General features: G+C 43.9%; 1 protein-coding gene across 1 annotated transcript; it reads left to right on the forward strand.

Moving 5' to 3' along the window:
- The first annotated feature begins 391 nt into the window (after positions 1 to 391).
- LOC134541841 (TOG array regulator of axonemal microtubules protein 2) lies at positions 392 to 17,192 on the forward strand. The gene is made up of 7 exons (XM_063385538.1): positions 392 to 406; positions 563 to 876; positions 3,001 to 3,141; positions 5,537 to 5,729; positions 6,900 to 7,048; positions 11,442 to 11,600; positions 15,326 to 17,192. Exons 1-7 carry the CDS (start codon positions 392 to 394, stop codon positions 15,447 to 15,449), a joined length of 1,095 nt encoding a protein of 364 aa, XP_063241608.1. The 3' UTR covers positions 15,450 to 17,192.
- Positions 17,193 to 19,622: the final 2,430 nt, after the last annotated feature.

Here is a 19,622-nt window from a genome sequence, read left to right on the forward strand (position 1 = left end):
TCACTCTCGGCAAATTGCAGAGCACAAAACTCTTTACGCTCGGGAGTCAGCATTTCGCGTAGGTGGCGTTGCAATCGAGAAAGCAACAAATCAGTATTTGCGCATGCACATATCTAAAACTGTTCGAGTTTCTCTTTAATTGTGACCTTGATCTAACACTCTAAAATGCTTACAGTCGAAACTATAAAAAAATTTATAACTAGGACGTTCTTTCATGGACATACCGTACACTGAGTTGTTTTAATAATAACGATGATGTTTTGAAGTAGCTTGGCTTCTGAGTTGTAGCCGCGTCCTTGGCAATTAATTCACGAACCTTTTCAGTCGACATCGCAGTCGCCATCAGCAGGGAGCAGTAAGGTAAACTGCTCCCCCGATGATTGCGACTGCGATGTCGACCGAAAACGTTGGTCAATTATCTGCCAAGGACGCGGCTACAACCCAGAAGCTGAGCTACTTCAGACAATGGCCGTGAAAGCCTGCGAACATTATTGGACGATGTTTTGTTCTTCTCTTCATCAGAAGGCAGCTAGAAGGAAACAATAATTTTTTTTGGTTGCAGCAGGAGGAGCGCGTCTCGGCGACGCCCTGCAGCCCCGCCTCCGCTCCGCCGGCCATCTCGTCCGCCCCCGGCGCCGCCTCCGACGCCGCCCCCGACGCCACAGAGCTGGTCGACCTGTCGCCCTGCACTCCCCCGCCGCCCCCGGCGCTGGCGTCCGGCTCGCCGCCCGTCGTCGAGCTGCAGCTGGAGCTGCCGGGGGCGGGCGCCGAACAGGCGGCGCCGCCTCCTCCGCCTCCGGGCGCCGCCGCCGCCGCCGCCGCAAGGCCTCGCCGCTCCGTCATCCCGCGGCAGCTGAAGAGGAACAGCGTGGCGCCGTAGGCACAACACTGCTTCTTGCATTGCACTTGCCTGGGAAACTTCTCTCCCCGTCTCTCTCCATACCTACATGTATTATACTAGCTGAAACACCCTGCGTTGATTTTAAAGTCCCGTTTATTGCATAATCGCGACGCATCAAGGCCACGCCAATCTTCAGCTTCAATTTGTGGGGAGGCAGGCAACACCCAGGCAAGACGTGACGGACGCACCAAAATTATAGCGCGTCAAGGCAACGCCATCTATTGACCAAGTTATAAACTAAACCGCCATTAGTGCCCTTGGTTCGCTAGCCGCCGCGAACTCCACTAAACAATTGGGTTTCTCCAAGGAGAAGGACCTCACTATACGACCGTGTGGCGGACATAGAGAAATGACACAAACCCACTGTTTTTGTGTGTGTTATGACCTACCTCCTACGACTTTTTATTATAAAACATGAATTCACCGCTTTCTCATTCCCTTAGGAAGGGAATATCAAAATTACATTTAGTCTATTACAGTCCGATAAATTATCTATATGCAAAAATCATGTAGATCCGTTGCTCCGTTGCAGCGTGAAAGGACAAATAGACAAACACACTTTCGTATTTATAATATTATACATGGGACTTATTATACAGGGATATACATTGCAAGTTTGAATTAGGCCGACAAACTTCTGTTGGAGGTTCAACGCGAAAGAAAGAGTAAATGCCCATTGAAATGTACACTGCAATTTAAGAACGAGACAAGCAATAGTGAGGGCATACCGTATTTACTGCCTCAAAGCATGTCTCGCGAGTAGAGGTTCTTGGAGCTTGGTCAGAGGGGCGCAACTGTACAGGCGGAACATGGCCACTAAAAAAAAAAACCTTTGCAGTTGAGAAATGTCAACATCAAAAAATTAAGTTTTAAATATGAGGAAAAACAGACAGTTCTTAAAAATAATAGCATAAATACAAATAATTTTTAACATTATTAGTTCAGAATGAACGAAAATATATATTAACGGAGTGGTGTACTGATTATAATGGCAAATAATTTTGCCAAGGTTAAATTATTTTGTTAGCAATGAAATATGAATGGCTGCAAAACAAAATAATATGTATGCTTTGCTTGTGCTAGTGTTTTTTTTACAAATAAAACTAAGGGTATGATATTCAGCAGTAAATCTTTGCAGTATTGCAGTTTTTTTTTTTTTTTACTTTTGGAAAGGATAAGAAAAATAATTTTTACATGGTGATTCTGGTGTTCCAAGTTGCAAAATAAATAATCTTAAACTTAATATCATCAAAAATCTCATCAACGAATGAAACACAAAAAAAAAAAAAAAAAATCCAGGGTGCCAACTTTACTTTCGAAAAGGTAACGACTTTCAGGTTTATTAGGATGCCTCTAAATCCCTCACAGCGCTCGGTGATTTCCAAAGAAAATAAGACAGTTAGTTAAGCTGGGTGCACAACTGAGAAAAATACAGTGACAGTAACAGTAGGCCGTGCGCACAAGATATGACCGCCATGTTTTCGAACCTACTGATTCACAACAGGGCCCTGTAAGGATGTGGCCATCGGAGAGAGGTCGTGAACACAGGAGGGAAACGAATATATTTTATTCCTGACACGAACGAATGGAGCGACAGCCAATGAGAGTGGTGTATGATGACATTTTTCGGGATTAGAGAGAACTGTTTACATTTTATCAAACATATTGGGACAATGGATCGTCTAGATATTAGAATACTTTACAAATTAAATAATTTTATTACTTATAAAAACGTAACTGGTAATTAATGCAAAAAAAATGAAAAAGGTTTCGTGGGTGGGATGGGTAAACTATAAATTTTACATAACTGAAATTTATTTACAGAAATCGCTTAGCGGATGTTGTTGAGATAATCATTCCGTATAGTTAATGTACTTAGTTGTTTACAAACACCACCAGCAGATGTAGGATGCATCGCGAAATTTCATTGGCTGAAAAAAAAACGGTTGAGATTTCGACTGGGGGGACGATTTCGCGACAGGTTCGCGTGCACATGCGTGTGCTTGGGACTAGCTCGTGTGTGCTGTGTTTTGTAAATTGCGCGGCCAGAGTGAGTCACTCTGCGCCGTGCGAGCCGGGTGTGGTCGCCGTGTTGCCAGCGCGCCGCGGGAGCCCCTGAGGACCCGGCAGGCAGCCAAGCAGAGTAGCGGCGGCTGCCTGTTCCCCGACACCCTGAGGCCCGCGGACAAGCCGCGCGACGCCCTGCAGACCTACTTCCACCAGCTCGACAGCCCGGAGTGGTGAGTCCGTCCGTCCGTCCGTCCCACAGCCGGTACGCCAGCACCTCCCGACCCGCTCTCGCCCGAGCCTCCTACTCACCACCGCACACTTCCCCCCTCCTACTCACCACCGCACAATCTCTCCCCCTTCCTACTCACCACCGCACACTCTTCCCCTCCTCCTACTCACCAACGCACTCTCTTCCCCCTCATACTCACCAATGCACTCTCTTCCCCCCTCCTACTCACCAACGCACATTCATCCCCCTCCTACACACCACCGCACACTCTTCCCCCTCCTACTCAACACCGCACACTCTTCCCCCTCATACTCACCAATGCACTCTCTTCCCCCCTTCTACTCACCAACGCACATTCATCCCCCTCCTACACAACACCGCACACTCTTCCCCCTCCTACTCAACACCGCACACTCTTCCCCCTTTTACTCACCAACGCACTCTCTTCCCTCCTCCTACTCACCAACACACACTGTCCCCCCTCCTACACACCACCGCACACTCTTCCCCCTCCTACTCAACACCGCACACTCTTCCCCCTTTTACTCACCAACGCACTCTCTTCCCTCCTCCTACTCACCAACACACACTGTCCCCCCTCCTACACACCACCGCACACTCTTCCCCCTCCTACTCAACACCGCACACTCTTCCCCCTTTTACTCACCAACGCACTCTCTTCCCTCCTCCTACTCACCAACACACACTGTCCCCCCTCCTACACACCACCGCACACTCTTCCCCCTCCTACTCAACACCGCACACTCTTCCCCCCTTCTACTCACCAACGCACTCTCTTACCCTTCTCTTACTCGCCAACGCACACTCTTCCCCCTTCCTACACACCACCGCACTCTTCCCCCCTTCTCCCCCTTTTTTATTTCTAAATGTAACAGGAATAGCCATGTAAAATTACAGACGATTTGTAAATTTCTACATTTAGATTGAACAAATATACCACTAAAAAAATTATGTCGGATTCTTACCCAGGCATTTATGCTTTGTGATTTCCGAATACCTCCAAAAGTTCAAGTTATTAGTTAACTATTCCTTGAATAGCTTTTTAGTATTAAATGCGGACACAATAAACACTATTCAACCAAATAATAATCAAATTATTAAATATTTGATTATCTTTTTTATGGTTTAAAAATAATAAACGTTGAATGAAGCATCAATTAAAATAATAAATTACGCCCCAATTTTCGTAAGAAATTGTTTTATCTTGAAAATTTAATAAATCATCAAAGTAATTTCCTCAACGTGAATCTAATCTTCATCATGTAAGTTTGTTAACGGTAATAAGATAGTGGCGTTAACAAATACTGAAATTGTGCCAAATATTTTTTTTCGGTTATCGCGGTTAATTTACAGATGAGCATTCATAAATTACTGACCAAAACATGGTTTTTGGTCATACGAATGTTGTAATCCGATGACTGCCAATGAACGCGCCTTTTAAAATAAATTGTCTAGTTTTTTTCCTTGAAAATTTTTTTTTTAGGCTTGCAGTCCCTCGATACCTGTAAAGGCTTAGGTATACATACTAGTCTATAGGTACCTATGACTCTACGTAATCTGATTAATGTTGTTTATATAGACGAGCTACGAAGGGTTTGAAAGCAAACCCTCTCCATTCTATGTCTGGTGTAACACGACCTTTGTGTCATCGCTGCTTTCAGCTTTGAATATATATATATATAAATAAATAAATAAATATATATATATATATATATATACTGTATAGAAGTCGCGAGTGGATAGGATTTACTCTACGTTTTTCAGGAGCGTATGATGAGCAGCTTGGGAACTTCACCGCTGCAGGGCGCTGCCGTAACGCCCTGTATCGTCTTAGGTTGTTATTTACACGTTAGAGCGCAGCACTGTCGCCCGCTGTCATTCCCCCGCACCCCCCACCAAACATTCATTGCATCTCAAGGTCATTCAACGGGAGTTTGTGCGTCACAAAACTGTAGGGATGAGAGGTGGGGTAGAGGGTGGGTGGAGGATAACGCGTGTTTGAGGGAGGGTGGGTAAGGGGTGTTTGAAAAGTTAACACTTGTCCGTTAGGGACCACCACCAGTCGATGCCCTAGAGATGATTGCGATTGCGGCGGTGAATTAACCAACTACCTCAAACCATATTAGAAATTTTAACCTGGGCTGGCGACTTCTATACAGTATATATATTAAAAGCTTTCAGGAAGGCGATAGGGAACAGAGACTGAGGTTGGTAAGTCACGTGCCGGCCTGTGGTGGTTGTCGGCAGGGAGGTGGTGGTACAGAGTCTGAGGTTGGTAAGTCACGCGCCGGCTTGTGGTGGTTGTCGGCAGGGATGTGGTGGAACAGAGACTGAGGTCGGTAAGTCACGTGCCGGCCTGTGGTTGTTGTCGGCAGGGAGGTGGCGATGCAGGGCCTGCAGACGCTGGTGCGGCTCTGCAGGCACCACCCGGACACCGTCCAGGCGAACCTGCACGCCGTGCTGGTGGCGCTGGGGCGCCAGGTGCGCAACCTGCGGTCGCAGGTGTCGCGCGCCGCCTGCCAGGCGGCCGGCGAGCTCTTCCTCGCGCTCAAGCGAGCCCTGGAGACGGTGAGAGACCCCTATTACTCTCCGCTTAGGCCCTTCCTGGGTCCTGGAATCGGCAACACACATCCCTCCTTCACCACGCCTACATACCAACACTGCTCCTGCAAGTCCTTCCTGGGCATGGTACCACACTTCTCTCCTCCACCACGCCTACATACCAACACTGCTCCTGCAAGTCCTTCCTGGACTCGGCAACACACTTCTCTCCTCCACCACGCCTACATACCAACACTGCTCCTGCAAGTCCTTCCTGGGCACGGTAACACACTTCTCTCCTCCACCACGCCTACATACCAACACTGCGCCTGCAAGTCCTTCCTGGACACGGCAACACACTTCTCTCCTCCACCACGCCTACATACCAACACTGCTCCTGCAAGTCCTTCCTGGACACGGCAACACACTTCTCTCCTTCACCACGCCTACATACCAACACTGCTCCTGCAAGTCCTTCTTGAACTCGGCAACACACTTCTCTCCTCCACCAAGCCTTCATACCAACACTGCTCCTGCAAGTCCTTCCTGGACACGGCAACACACTTCTCTCCTCCACCACGCCTACATACCAACACTGCTCCTGCAAGTCCTTCCTGAACTCGGCAACACACTTCTCTCCTCCACCACGCCTACATACCAACACTGCTCCTGCAAGTCCTTCCTTGACACGGCAACACACTTCTCTCCTCCACCACGCCTACATACCAACACTGCTCCTGCAAGTCCTTCCTGGACTCGGCAACACACATCCCTCCTCCACCACGCCTACATACCAACACTGCTCCTGCAAGTCCTTCCTAAACTCGGCAACACACTTCTCTCCTCCACCACGCCTACATACCAACACTGCTCCTGCAAGTCCTTCCTGGACACGGAAACACACTTCTCTCCTCCACCACGCCTACATACCAACACTGCTCCTGCAAGTCCTTCCTGGACTCGGCAACACACTTTTCTTCTATCACACCTATCACGCCGCGGCAGTTACCAGAAACAGAGTCCCGGCACAGAGCGCTACTTCCCATAGACACGGTCCTATATACATATATTTTTTGCAATAAATGTTTTAAAACTGATACAGGGTTAAAGAACACGAGACAAGATTGCAAAAATGACACCCCAACATTTTCTGGAAAGCTACATGTCCTTGATCGATGGATTTCCCAACCCCCCCAGGACCTGGACGAGCTGGTGGTGCCGCTGTTCCACCGCGCCGCCGACACCAACAAGTTCCTGAGGGCCGACAGCAACGCCGCCCTGGACCGCATGGTGGAGACCATCAGCACGGGCCGCGCCATAGCCGCCATCTGCTGCAAGGGCGCCACGTGAGTACCAGCGCCTGGAAGTCCTCGGGAGACGCCGTGCTGTGACGCAAGTGGTTCAGGCCGCTCTGCACCTCGCCGACGTGTTATCTTTGAAAGATTTGTGCAATGGGAGTGCATGACTTGGTGTAAGCTTTTGGACATACGCCATTGCTAAGCACATGTATGTCTGTAGAAGAAAACTACAAAAAACCCAAAAGACAAAAACTGCTGTTGTCAACAGGATACAAACACCACATAATATTCCATAAGAGGAATATAATCAACAAACAAAGAAAAACAAAGGAAAATGGACTAACAGAACGAAAAAAAAACCATAAATGATGACAGCACAAAAATATTGAACCCAAAAAAATTCAGCACAACAGTTGAAACGAGACAAAAAGACAACACGAAAAGACGAAACGAACACAATAGTTTTCCAAAACAGAAGAGAACAAAAAAAACCACAGTAGTAGTTTTCTTCTACAGACATACATGTGCTTAGCAATGGCGTATGTCCAAAAGCTTACACCAAGTCTCGCCAACGTATCTCAACACACGAAGAACATCTCTGTAATGACGTTCGACCACGTCTGGCGATGGTTCTTAACAACGAAGTGGCCCTCCCGCCTGGTGAGAGGCATGTCTGTGTTAAGTGTGACACTAACTGGTGCTTCTAGCGCAAGAAGCAACTTCACCAGAAAATACGTGTTTGAGTTATTTCCACGCTACTAAAAATAAATTTTTTAAAACCTTTCGCCCTCAGCAAATTCGTTTCGTAAACAGACACACTTGAGCTATCTTGAGCAGTTTTCAAATCATACTGCTTCATTTTCAAGTCTTGCACACCAAATGTGTTCCCAGGTAATAGCGGTGCTTATTACACAGTCACTGCCACAAAAAAAAGTCAATTCTAAAACGTGGTAATGCTTGCATAGCCACCGCCTGCTCACAAACCCAATTGTGGCTATGCGCTATCGAGCTCATTCAAGGTTGTTCTGGCATATATAAACGCAGTAGGCCGTGGCCACTTTTAATTTGCTATAGGAACGCGTACTCTCTTTCACTTCAAATTATTTTTATGTTTACTCCAGTCAGACTTCACTCCAGAAACAATTTATTTTTCAAGACGATAGAAAGTCGCGTTTATGAATTTAGCAGTTTTAAAGAGTGTTGTGTGGCAACGATGCTGGGATGGGTTACATCAGACTGTCGTTGTAGCCCCGCCCCTACACCTCCAAGTTACGACGAAATGGCGTATCCATTTCCCTATGCCTTAGTCCTGCCCCGGAAGAGGACTACATGCTGGTCCCTTAATGGATTGTAAACTGGCGTGCAGTCAATAGTTCTTGGATAGAGTGAGACATCTATCTGGTGTTGGTCTCTTTAGTCTGCCCCACTGTGGCCTGATTGATACAACCCAGCTTGTTAATATTGACATCATTATTTCATATACTATCGATAATTATGATAAATGTTAGTATTTTTTAATTTTTTTACCAGTAATTAAATTTTTTAAACCTTAAAGTAGTGTCTACTAAAAATTATCATGTTTGTATATGTACATTTTGAAAGAAAATTTTATCAGTTCTAAACCCTAATTATTGTTTTACAAGAGAAACTTTTCGTAGCAGTCGGTCATTATCAATAACAAGGCATTCCATTAATTGATTTCTATGATCGTTAGAGATAAAAATTTAAATATTGAAATATATTAAAAAAGGCTATGACAAGAAAGGTTGTAAACAATACGCTGATTTTCAGATAAATTTTCTCTAGAAGAGAAAAGGGAATGTAGTCCGATGATGCTCTTAATGAAATACAACAAGAAACTGTGAATTTAACTCTTAAAAATTAATTAATTTTCTTTAATACCTTAAAAAATATATTTAAAATATAAAGCGTGTTAATAGCTTTTGTACTCTTTGTGTATGACTGGCAAAAGCGCACAAAGAAACAAGGACAGCGCTAATACAATATACCGTGCACTGGAAAGGGAGAGAGAGTAAATAACCATTAAAATGCCCACTGCAATCTAAAAGCCACCACACACGATCAGTCCAAACTGACAGTTCGGACTGATGTGTTGGAACGGTCGTGTGTGTGTGTGAGTGAGTAGCGTCTCGTCAGTCCAAATAATCAGTCCACCTAGCTGAAGGTGCAACTGCAATTTCAACTTCCAAAGTTTCCTCGAAATACGTCCGACAGCAGTAGCAACCACAAGGACTGGTAGTGTTTGGGGAAGGCCTCAGTTCAGTCCAGACTGTCATTGCGGGCCGAGCAGTCCGACCTGGGAGACTGATTACATGTTTAGGAAGGCCTCAGTTCAGTTCATACTGTCATTGCGGGCCGAGCAGTCCGACCTGGGAGACTGATCACATGTTTGGGAAGGCCTCAGTTCAGTTCATACTGTCATTGCGGGCCGAGCAGTCCGACCTGGGAGACTGATCACATGTTTGGGAAGGCCTCAGTTCAGTTCAGACTGTCATTGCGGGCCGAGCAGTCCGACCTGGGAGACTGATCACATGTTTGGGAAGGCCTCAGTTCAGTTCAGACTGTCATTGCGGGCCGAGCAGTCCGACCTGGGAGACTGATCACATGTTTGGGAAGGCCTCAGTTCAGTCCAAACTGCCATTGCGGGCCGAGCAGTCCGACCTGGGAGACTGATTACATGTTTAGGAAGGCCTCAGTTCAGTTCAGACTGTCATTGCGGGCCGAGCAGTCCGACCTGGGAGACTGATCACATGTTTGGGAAGGCCTCAGTTCAGTCCAGACTGTCATTGCGGGCCGAGCAGTCCGACCTGGGAGACTGATCACATGTTTGGGAAGGCCTCAGTTCAGTTCAGACTGTCATTGCGGGCCGAGCAGTCCGACCTGGGAGACTGATCACATGTTTGGGAAGGCCTCAGTTCAGTCCAAACTGCCATTGCGGGCCGAGCAGTCCGACCTGGGAGACTGATCACATGTTTGGGAAGGCCTCAGTTCAGTTCAGACTGTCATTGCGGGCCGAGCAGTCCGACCTGGGAGACTGATCACATGTTTGGGAAGGCCTCAGTTCAGTCCAAACTGCCATTGCGGGCCGAGCAGTCCAACCTGGGAGACTGATCACATGTTTGGGAAGGCCTCTGTTCAGTCCAGACTGTCATTGCGGGCCGAGCAGTCCGACCTGGGAGACTGATCACATGTTTGGGAAGGCCTCAGTTCAGTCCAGACTGTCATTGCGGGCCGAGCAGTCCGACCTGGGAGACTGATCACATGTTTGGGAAGGCCTCAGTTCAGTCCAGACTGTCATTGCGGGCCGAGCAGTCCGACCTGGGAGACTGATCACATGTTTGGGAAGGCCTCAGTTCAGTCCAGACTGTCATTGCGGGCCGAGCAGTCCGACCTGGGAGACTGATCACATGTTTGGGAAAGCCTCAGTTCAGTCCAGACTGTCATTGCGGGCCGAGCAGTCCGACCTGGGAGACTGATCACATGTTTGGGAAGGCCTCAGTTCAGTCCAAACTGCCATTGCGGGCCGAGCAGTCCGACCTGGGAGACTGATCACATGTTTAGGAAGGCCTCAGTTCAGTTCAGACTGTCATTGCGGGCCGAGCAGTCCGACCTGGGAGACTGATCACATGTTTGGGAAGGCCTCAGTTCAGTTCAGACTGTCATTGCGGGCCAAGCAGTCCGACCTGGGAGACTGATCACATGTTTGGGAAGGCCTCAGTTCAGTCCAGACTGTCATTGCGGGCCGAGCATTCCGACCTGGGAGACTGATCACATGTTTAGGAAGGCCTCAGTTCAGTTCAGACTGTCATTGCGGGCCAAGCAGTCCGACCTGGGAGACTGATCACATGTTTGGGAAAGCCTCAGTTCAGTCCAGACTGTCATTGCGGGCCGAGCATTCCGACCTGGGAGACTGATCACATGTTTAGGAAGGCCTCAGTTCAGTTCAGACTGTCATTGCGGGCCAAGCAGTCCGACCTGGGAGACTGATCACATGTTTGGGAAGGCCTCAGTTCAGTCCAGACTGTCATTGCGGGCCGAGCATTCCGACCTGGGAGACTGATCACATGTTTGGGAAGGCCTCAGTTCAGTCCAGACTGTCATTGCGGGCCGAGCATTCCGACCTGGGAGACTGATCACATGTTTGGGAAGGCCTCAGTTCAGTCCAGACTGTCATTGCGGGCCGAGCATTCCGACCTGGGAGACTGATCACATGTTTGGGAAGGCCTCAGTTCAGTCCAGACTGTCATTGCGGGCTGAGCAGTCCAACCTGGGAGACTGATCGCGTGCGGGGAAGGCCTCAGTTCAGTCCAGACTGTCATTGCGGGCTGAGCAGTCCGACCTGGGAGACTGATCGCGTGCGGGGAAGGCTGGGAGCTGGACTGGGGGCAGGCTGCGAAGCTCAGGGCCGGCTGTGTCGCAGGCACCAGCACGCGCTGGTGAGGACGACGGCAGCGCGCCTGCTGGCGGGCGTGGTGACCAGGCTGGGAGCGGAGCGGACCATGTCGCTGCCCAGGGACACACGAGACAAGGTGCTGCTCACCGGGGCCAACCTGCTCACCGAGGGCAGCCTCGACACCAGGTGCGCTGCTGCTTGCACCCTCGACACCTACCTGCATCCTCCACGGACATTCAGTCATCCTGGCTCACTGCATCAAAAAAACAACCCGAAATTATATCCCTCATTTTGTTAGGATTTTAATTTAGGCATCAACACACAAAGGCTTGAAGATAATAGTTAGGGACCGGAAAAATTCGCAGTTTCGATGGCCTTCAGGATAGACTGCACATTCCTCCTGTACACTCGGGCAAACAACGCGAGTTCATCGGCTGCCGACTTGTTAAGTCGTCTCGTCTGGTTTGTCTGTGATTCAATCATTCTTTGGTTGAGGGTTTATAGCTGGTTGAGATTCGTCGAGATGAACAGTAAGCTAATAGCAAAATCATCTTAGAGGTATATGTGTTTGAATTATATCTTTCCGCCGAATGAATCCGCGAATATTTCCGGTCTCTAATAATAGTGTTCTCCGAATTAATTGGTAGGGAGCTGAAATATTCGCGGATTCATTTCGTGATTGGCTGGATGTCTAAATACGTTTGCCATTTGCTGCTGCTGTGATTGGGCTACAGTTTATCTGAAGGGCTCTGGGCCAATTGAAAACCCTCAACAAAATAAGTAGCGAATCACAAGCATTCCAGTTAAAAGGTGTCATGAGTCAGTAGTCATTGAGCAGATTGTGATTTGCCCGAGTTCATAGAGGATCATGGAGTCTATCATATAGGTAACTGAAAACGCGAATTTTTCGTGTCTCTATCAATTGGGTACCGTCTCAGTATTCTTAAAATTGAGTCTTGCCAAGGTACCGAAATTAGAGTGTTGCCTAAACTTCTGTGGCATACATATATGGGGAAATTTATCCCTTAACTAGCATATTTACAATGAAGCAAGTACTAGCCATTTTTGGTCTGGGATCATGTGCTGTTATTTCACCATACTGTTCAGTGCCATGCATATTTAAATCTGAGTAAATCGCTATGCAGTGAAAAACAAATCGACCTAAATACTGGCTTTAAAGTAGCGAAGCAGGATTTTAAGGCGTCTGGTACCAGACATTAATTCTTCTCTTAAGCAGGCACAGCTCCAGAGATATAAGTAAAATGCGCAAGTGGGCGTACACCATATCTAAAAGTCACAGAATTTTTGGGAATAATCTCTAAAAAACCAAACATTTCGCGATGTATTTCATCACCAGGCTACCCTTCAAATATCTCTGCGTTTACACGTCTTGTACGATTGGAACAACGTTAATGCCGCACGTGGTAGAACACTCGAACCAATGGCAACCATTTAGCCGTCGGTCCCGGGAAGCTATGGAGATGGTGTCAAAAAAAAATCGACAGCCAAAAGCAATTAGCCAGACAAAACATTAACCATGAATATTTTGCTTGTAATTTTATACAAACAGCAGATAACATGTGGACATTCTTATATCTGGTAGAAATTAATTTCTAGTGAAAACCCGTACGAACTGTGAGACTAATAAAATAACTGCCCGAAAAATTTCACGACCGATAAATGGCAGGCGAAGCGGAGCGTAAGAGCGAGGTGACACTTCTTGAAAGAAGGCGTGCGAGTGTGCTAGGGTTTCTCCGAGTGGTTCCAGCGGTAACTAGAGACCGGAAAAATTCGCGCTCTCGATGACCTCTAGGATAGACTCCACAACCCTCTACATACTCAGGCAAATGCCACTTGCTCATTGGCTATTGACGCGTGACACTTGTAAACTGGGACGCTTGCTATTCGATACTTTTTTCTTGGTTGAAGGTTTCCCATTGGCTGAAAGTCCTTCGGATGAACTGTAAGCCAATCACAGAAGCAGTATAAATGTACAATTGTTTGGATTCTAGCATATCGTGAAATGAATCCGTGAATTTTTCCTGTCTCGCCGAGGAGTGCTTGCGAAGCCCGTAGCTCTTATCGGGCAGACTCTGGTGGTCAGATACCTGCTGGGCAGTACCTACCTCCGAGACGGAGTCCGCTAGAGCAGCGCAGAACATCGCGCACGTTGCATGGCCGCAAGGACCTTCTGGTGACGGGCCAAGGGATAGTGTCCTCGAGGGAGAAGGTGGTCGAGACACTGGAGGTTCTCGGACCAGCAGGAAGGCCCTACCAGGGTCGCGCCGTGAGGCAGGCGGGTGGGTTCTACGCCCCAGCTCCGTGGTCTGAAGGAACCCCCCAACTTCCTTCTGAACGTGAGAGGCAACTCTCGCGACCTTACACCTATTATTCCCGTTAAGACTTTGTAAGCGCAAGCGAACCCCCCTCTCCCACCAAATCCCCTGGGATTCGCGCCCATGGTCTAGATCAGTGATGTCCGACCAGAGACGACCCGCCCGTAGAAACGTGCGACAAAGAAATATCATGTAATAAAGTGCGGTGTTTTAACAGTCTTCGTTTGCACACACGCACGGAATAAGTTATCATTAGACACTGTTGTGAAGCCACGATATTCTCACATAAAATATTGAACAAAATTATTTATAATTTTATCATCTATTTATTTCTTCATTGTAAATTTTATCGGATTAAGATTTTCTTTTTAGTCTTTGTAATTTATTTGTTAAGAGAATTTATTTAAGTTAATTCATCTAAACACACATTGCATTTATTAGTGGTCAGCTTACAAATTCAGAGGCGGATAAGGGATTTCTTTCGAAAAAAAATAGAAAACAAATAAAATTTGAACACGTGTACTGAAAACAACGTACACTACTACTATCGACCCTAACCGACTGACATTTGGGCCTACAAAATTAGGTGACGAGGCTTCTGACCCAGTAATGTATTGGTCTTCACTGATATTTAGCAAATATTTTTCCTATTTTTCATAACTTCGTGGGGGGAGGAGGAGGTATATGTCCGCCCTATAACCCCTCCCACCTGCGACATTAGTTTCTGAACCCAAGCTCTTTATAACTGTTCCAGACCAACATACAGCATCGATCTCAATGCTGTATTACCACCGCGGCCAAAAAAAAAAAACTCTGCTTCTATTGGTCGCACGAAGTAACGTAAACGGAGAGCTGGAAAATGCCGAGCTAATCCGTGCGGGTCCGTGTACGCAAACGTGCCATTGTAGACACTCAGTTCAGTGAAATCCGTCTCCGTTTACTTGTTCCGTTTTCGCATCCGTGTCACTGCAGAACGGGCTTAAAGCTTGCGTCAACCTCCACCCCTCCCCCGATCATTGCCCAGGGCCGGATGTAGAGGTCTGGAGGCCTCGGGGCAACAGAGGAGCGGAGGCCCCCTGGCCCCAAATTATTTTCCAAATAAAAGGAACAATTTTTTTTCAGTCAAGTTTTCCAATAAATAATTTATTGTGAAATCAAGTAGATTCTCTTAGTATTTAAAAAACATACATAAATATAATCGGAGACAAGAATTAAATGAAATTAAATTTTAGTGTTTATGAATATTTTCTGTTAATATTTAACAGTAATATAATCATGTATGTAAAAAGTACTTGTAGGTAAAGGTAAAGCAGCGAAAAAAGAATATGAAAGGATTTGTGTGGGCCCCTCCGTTTGTGGAGGCCCCGGGGCTTTCGTCCCGATTGCCCTCCCCAAAATCCGGCCCTGTCTTTGCCTCCTCGGCAGCTCCCAACCCCAAAAGCACGCATGGAACACACGTAGGACATCTTGTAGAAACTAAACCGAGGTAGATAGAGTATTGGTTTACGGATTTGCATGTCGTGCTTGATGTGAGTGTGAGCAGCGGTCCAGACGACTGTGTGGTGTGTCGGGCAGGTGCCACGCCAAGCAGATGTTCCGCGTGCTGGCGGCGCAGCACAACCTGGTCTTCGTCATGACGGAGGTGGTCCCTCCGCCGCTCATGCGCAACATCGCCAAGACGCTGCAGGCGCTCAAGTGAGCACCGTCTCTCTCTCTCTCTCCCTCTCCTTTCTTCCTCGTCGCTCCTCTTCATGCAGCAGCCGGCCAGGCCCTGGGACCCCAGCGATGTCTGCAAGCGCAGGCCGCGCCGGGCGAGACGACACCGCAGCGGTTCCGCGTTGCCTTCCGCCGCTCGGTCGTGAAGGGACAACATTCGACCCCGCTGGGAGAAGAACCCGGCACTCTTGGCACACTCACCAGAAGCTCCGAACAATTTGCAACTAACTGATTTATAGTATTAACTAAAATGTATACTTATTTTAGTAAATTTATCTAAAATAGACTATTATTGACTTTATGACATTTCTCTTTGCCTAGCAACGTTCTTGTCATGCAGGCAATCAAAGAAGGACTGCAAGTTATATAAACAGTATTTTTTTTTAAATTCCTATTTTATTAATAATATTTTAATTTATTCTATGCAAGTCGTTTAAAAATTATAAGGAACTAGGCTGAAAATACGTTAAAATTATGTGTGTGCTTTACTTAAACTTTTAGAAATTTTGAATTTTTATTTGCTATGCCCTGTTATCTTACCGCTTGGTAATGTTTCAGCACAAAATACGCATAATCCGGGTTCACGGTAAGATAAATACGTTTTATTTCACAAATTAACAGTCTTACGAAGTTTTCTTCTGAAAAAAGAGTGTTGACCAATCCCACAGCTTTCTAAGAAACCGTAATAATTGCGTGAACAATCTATAAGTTGTATGCAGTAACATTTATTTACACACAATTATCGTGGCATATCGTTTGGTATTTTTTCCATGATTTCTTGTAACGGCAGCCACAAAACTAATGCACAAACTAATTCACCGTCCAGAACGGATAAAACTGTCACTACCCTGATACGATGTCACAAAATCTCTTGCACGCATGGAGCCTAATACGTAATTTTTGAGCGACGAATGTTTTAGCACGATAAGTGTTAAGTGGAACACGAGGCAACCAATTGATGTACAACACTAATCTAAGCTTGCAAAACCTGCCCGGTAATATTTATTTTATACTAATGAACATATTTTACGTATTAACGTGACATATTCGGACTACGTATTGTTCTTTTAACAACTATTTTCCTTCTGCGGTAATTTCGTATGAACTTAAAAACATAAAATAAACTGGCAGTTGATCGCTGGTAGTAACACAAAAAAAGTTGAATTGATAAAAAAATACGTAATTGTTGTAACCATACACTATTTTTTCAAGGATATATTCCAGGATTCACATTTTGAGGTTTAAGTATTTGTGTGTTGTCCGTTGTAGGAATATTCTTCATTGTTAATTTAAATTTTCTTGAATTTGGAGTATTTTTTGTGAAACCAAATGTACACTTTTAAACGGCATTATTTCAGTTTCATTAATGGTTTTAATGTTGGGTATTAAACACAAATTAGAAGTGTAGTGAAAGTGAGTTGATTGCCACGTGTTTTTGAATGTTCGTCAAAGTGTGGCCACAGAGAATCGACAGTTTTGTAATACGAATTTTGTAACATGTCAAGCCGTCCTATTTGAGTTACTTAGTGTAAATAGCGCGAGGCTACAAACATACTTCTATCTAGTATAGATTGCAGTAAAAAGCTTTTCATTATAGCCGAGCTATTGGAAACACAGTTATTGTTGAGTTACCTGTGACAATATATCGCGGAAAGTGCTTTGTAAAGTGTTTGTACTATTATTGTTTTTATTTTGCATGTTGAAGTAATATTCAGGTATGATATTTGTTAAGGACTATATAAAAATTATTTATATATTGTTGTAATAAATTATTGTAAAAATAAAATATAATGTCCAAATCGTTTTTTTTTATAGTTTATGATGTTTCTAAACCCTTGGATAATCCACTGATTTAAAAGAAAATATTTATTTCACAGTGCTTGATTTCAGCCAACTTCAGTTCCGAATGTTTATTGTTTTGTATTACTATTATGCTCACGCTAACGCATAGGTACTTAGTATGTTTAGTGCTGCAGTGTTCATTAATGAAAAAAAATTACTTAAAGTCAAGTTAAAGAAAATAATGATGGTATTATTTTACATTTAAATCATATTTCTCGTTTTTGAAAGATGGCCTGCTAATCACTTTCATGATGATATAAAGTTGGTGGAGTGCAAACATAGTCAACTATAGAGAGGTTCTTATTATCAATGTAACTCTTTGCCCTTAATATTTATATCAATAATGTCATTGCTAGTCACTTTCTAGGAGTAAAAATGTTTGCTAAGTACATACAGTATTTAATTTCTCAATCTAAATTGTAAATTTATGTGGCGCAATCGACCATATAGTCACAGCTCAATATCCCAATATAGTATCTTCACAAGGCTGAAATTTTTTTTTAAAATTTTAGCATTTAAATTACATAGACAAAACATTTTACGAAGTACTGAAAATGTATTGTGACCAATAAACTCAGGGTTACGAGAAGTTGTATAAATATTGAAATGGGGGGATGGTATATAGCATTCTTTAGTGTCAGCGAGCCATGTCATTTTTATGCTCACTATCGCAAGTGATACTCGTGACTAGCCCATTTTCTGGATGTATGGCCATTGGTGTGAAGAGATAACAGCATTGACATTCAACATTGGGTTTCAGTACCCAAGGAAAGGTTACAATTTGATGAACGCGCAAAAGATGTGTACACTGCAAGATAGAATGAAGCAAGAGGTTAAAAACACGTTCAAAATGTTCGAAATGAAAAGCGTAGACGATCCATTTCATCGTTTGTTCATATAGAATAGATTTTTCTTTATATTAAAAAAATTGTAAATATAGGTATGCAACGTGTAAATATTAAAAATACTAACCCTATTGGTGCTATAGACATTATTAATAACATAATTTATCCAGCAAAATCTGTTAGTTGATCAATATTCTAATGTAAAAAATGTTTTTAAATAAATATTTGGATTGTCATTGAATCTAAGTATATTAGTAAGATAAGTTTATTAGATTGTTTGCATGAAAATTGAAATAACTAATACAAAGAAAAAAGTTTAGATTTTAGACTGGATTTTAAATGCGTCGTTAGTCACTAAACAATTTTGCGTTAAAGACGACACGTAGAAGAATAACTGGTGCAATTTTTGTGCAGCACAAATTTTTATTTAATAATTATTGCCATAAGGTAAATACGTTAAAATTTAACTCGTGGATATTCATCAGTTTAATTTCTTACACGTACTCAGAGGTTACCCAAGATTGAAAGGTAAGACATTCCACCTCATACGTACACTGCAATTAAAGAATTACGGAGGGATTTGATGTGAGGAACCGGCCATAAAATCTAGATATATTTTAAAAACTAAAATTAGGTTTTTAATAAAAAATAAAATCAATAAAATAAAAAAATTACACTTATGTATAGTTTACGTTCTTTCACCTTATGTGGTAGGGTTTACATTATTTGAAACCAACCGAATAGCCCGTGTATTTTTTGTTTACAAAATTTTTACTCTGAATTACCTTTTTATCTTAACACCATGTTTTTTTTATTTGTTGGGTTTCTAATCTTGCACACGTAATAAATTATTAAATAATGTAGTTTGACCTGGTCTGGAAAACTAGGTGATGAGGAATATACATTCTAATATTTTCTAGTGATTCTAAAAAAATAAAATCCAAATCTATCCTACAGTTTGTTAAAAGTTAAAAATGTTCACCTTATACTTAATCTGAGGGTTATCAAAAAATAGTTTTCTGTAGGCTATATTGAGGAAAACTGAGGTATTGTTGGTAAGAAGCATTTATGGCTTACTTTCTTCCAAATATATACAAATTACCAGAGAATAATATATGATATGCAAAAAAATAAATGGAATAAGCGCTTTGAGTTAAAAAAATTCCATTTAATGGAAGTAGATAACTATTAATCAAATTGAATTTGCAGTTATTAATTGATTTTATTTGTCTTCCGTAGTCAAAATTAATTATATTTTGTCTTCACTGCATGGACGACAATTTAATTATTCTTGCGTTTACTATTGAATTTTTAAAGCTAATAAAGTAACATATTTCAGTTTTCAAAAATTACGTACATAAACCATAAATATCAATATGGCATACTGTATTAAAAATTAAATTATCGACGAACGAAATTTTCCCTACATAAAGTACCTATTAATAATGATAATTATAATGACAATTCGT

Source organism: Bacillus rossius (assembly GCF_032445375.1).
Source record: "Bacillus rossius redtenbacheri isolate Brsri chromosome 4 unlocalized genomic scaffold, Brsri_v3 Brsri_v3_scf4_2, whole genome shotgun sequence".
NCBI lineage: Eukaryota > Metazoa > Arthropoda > Insecta > Phasmatodea > Bacillidae > Bacillus > Bacillus rossius.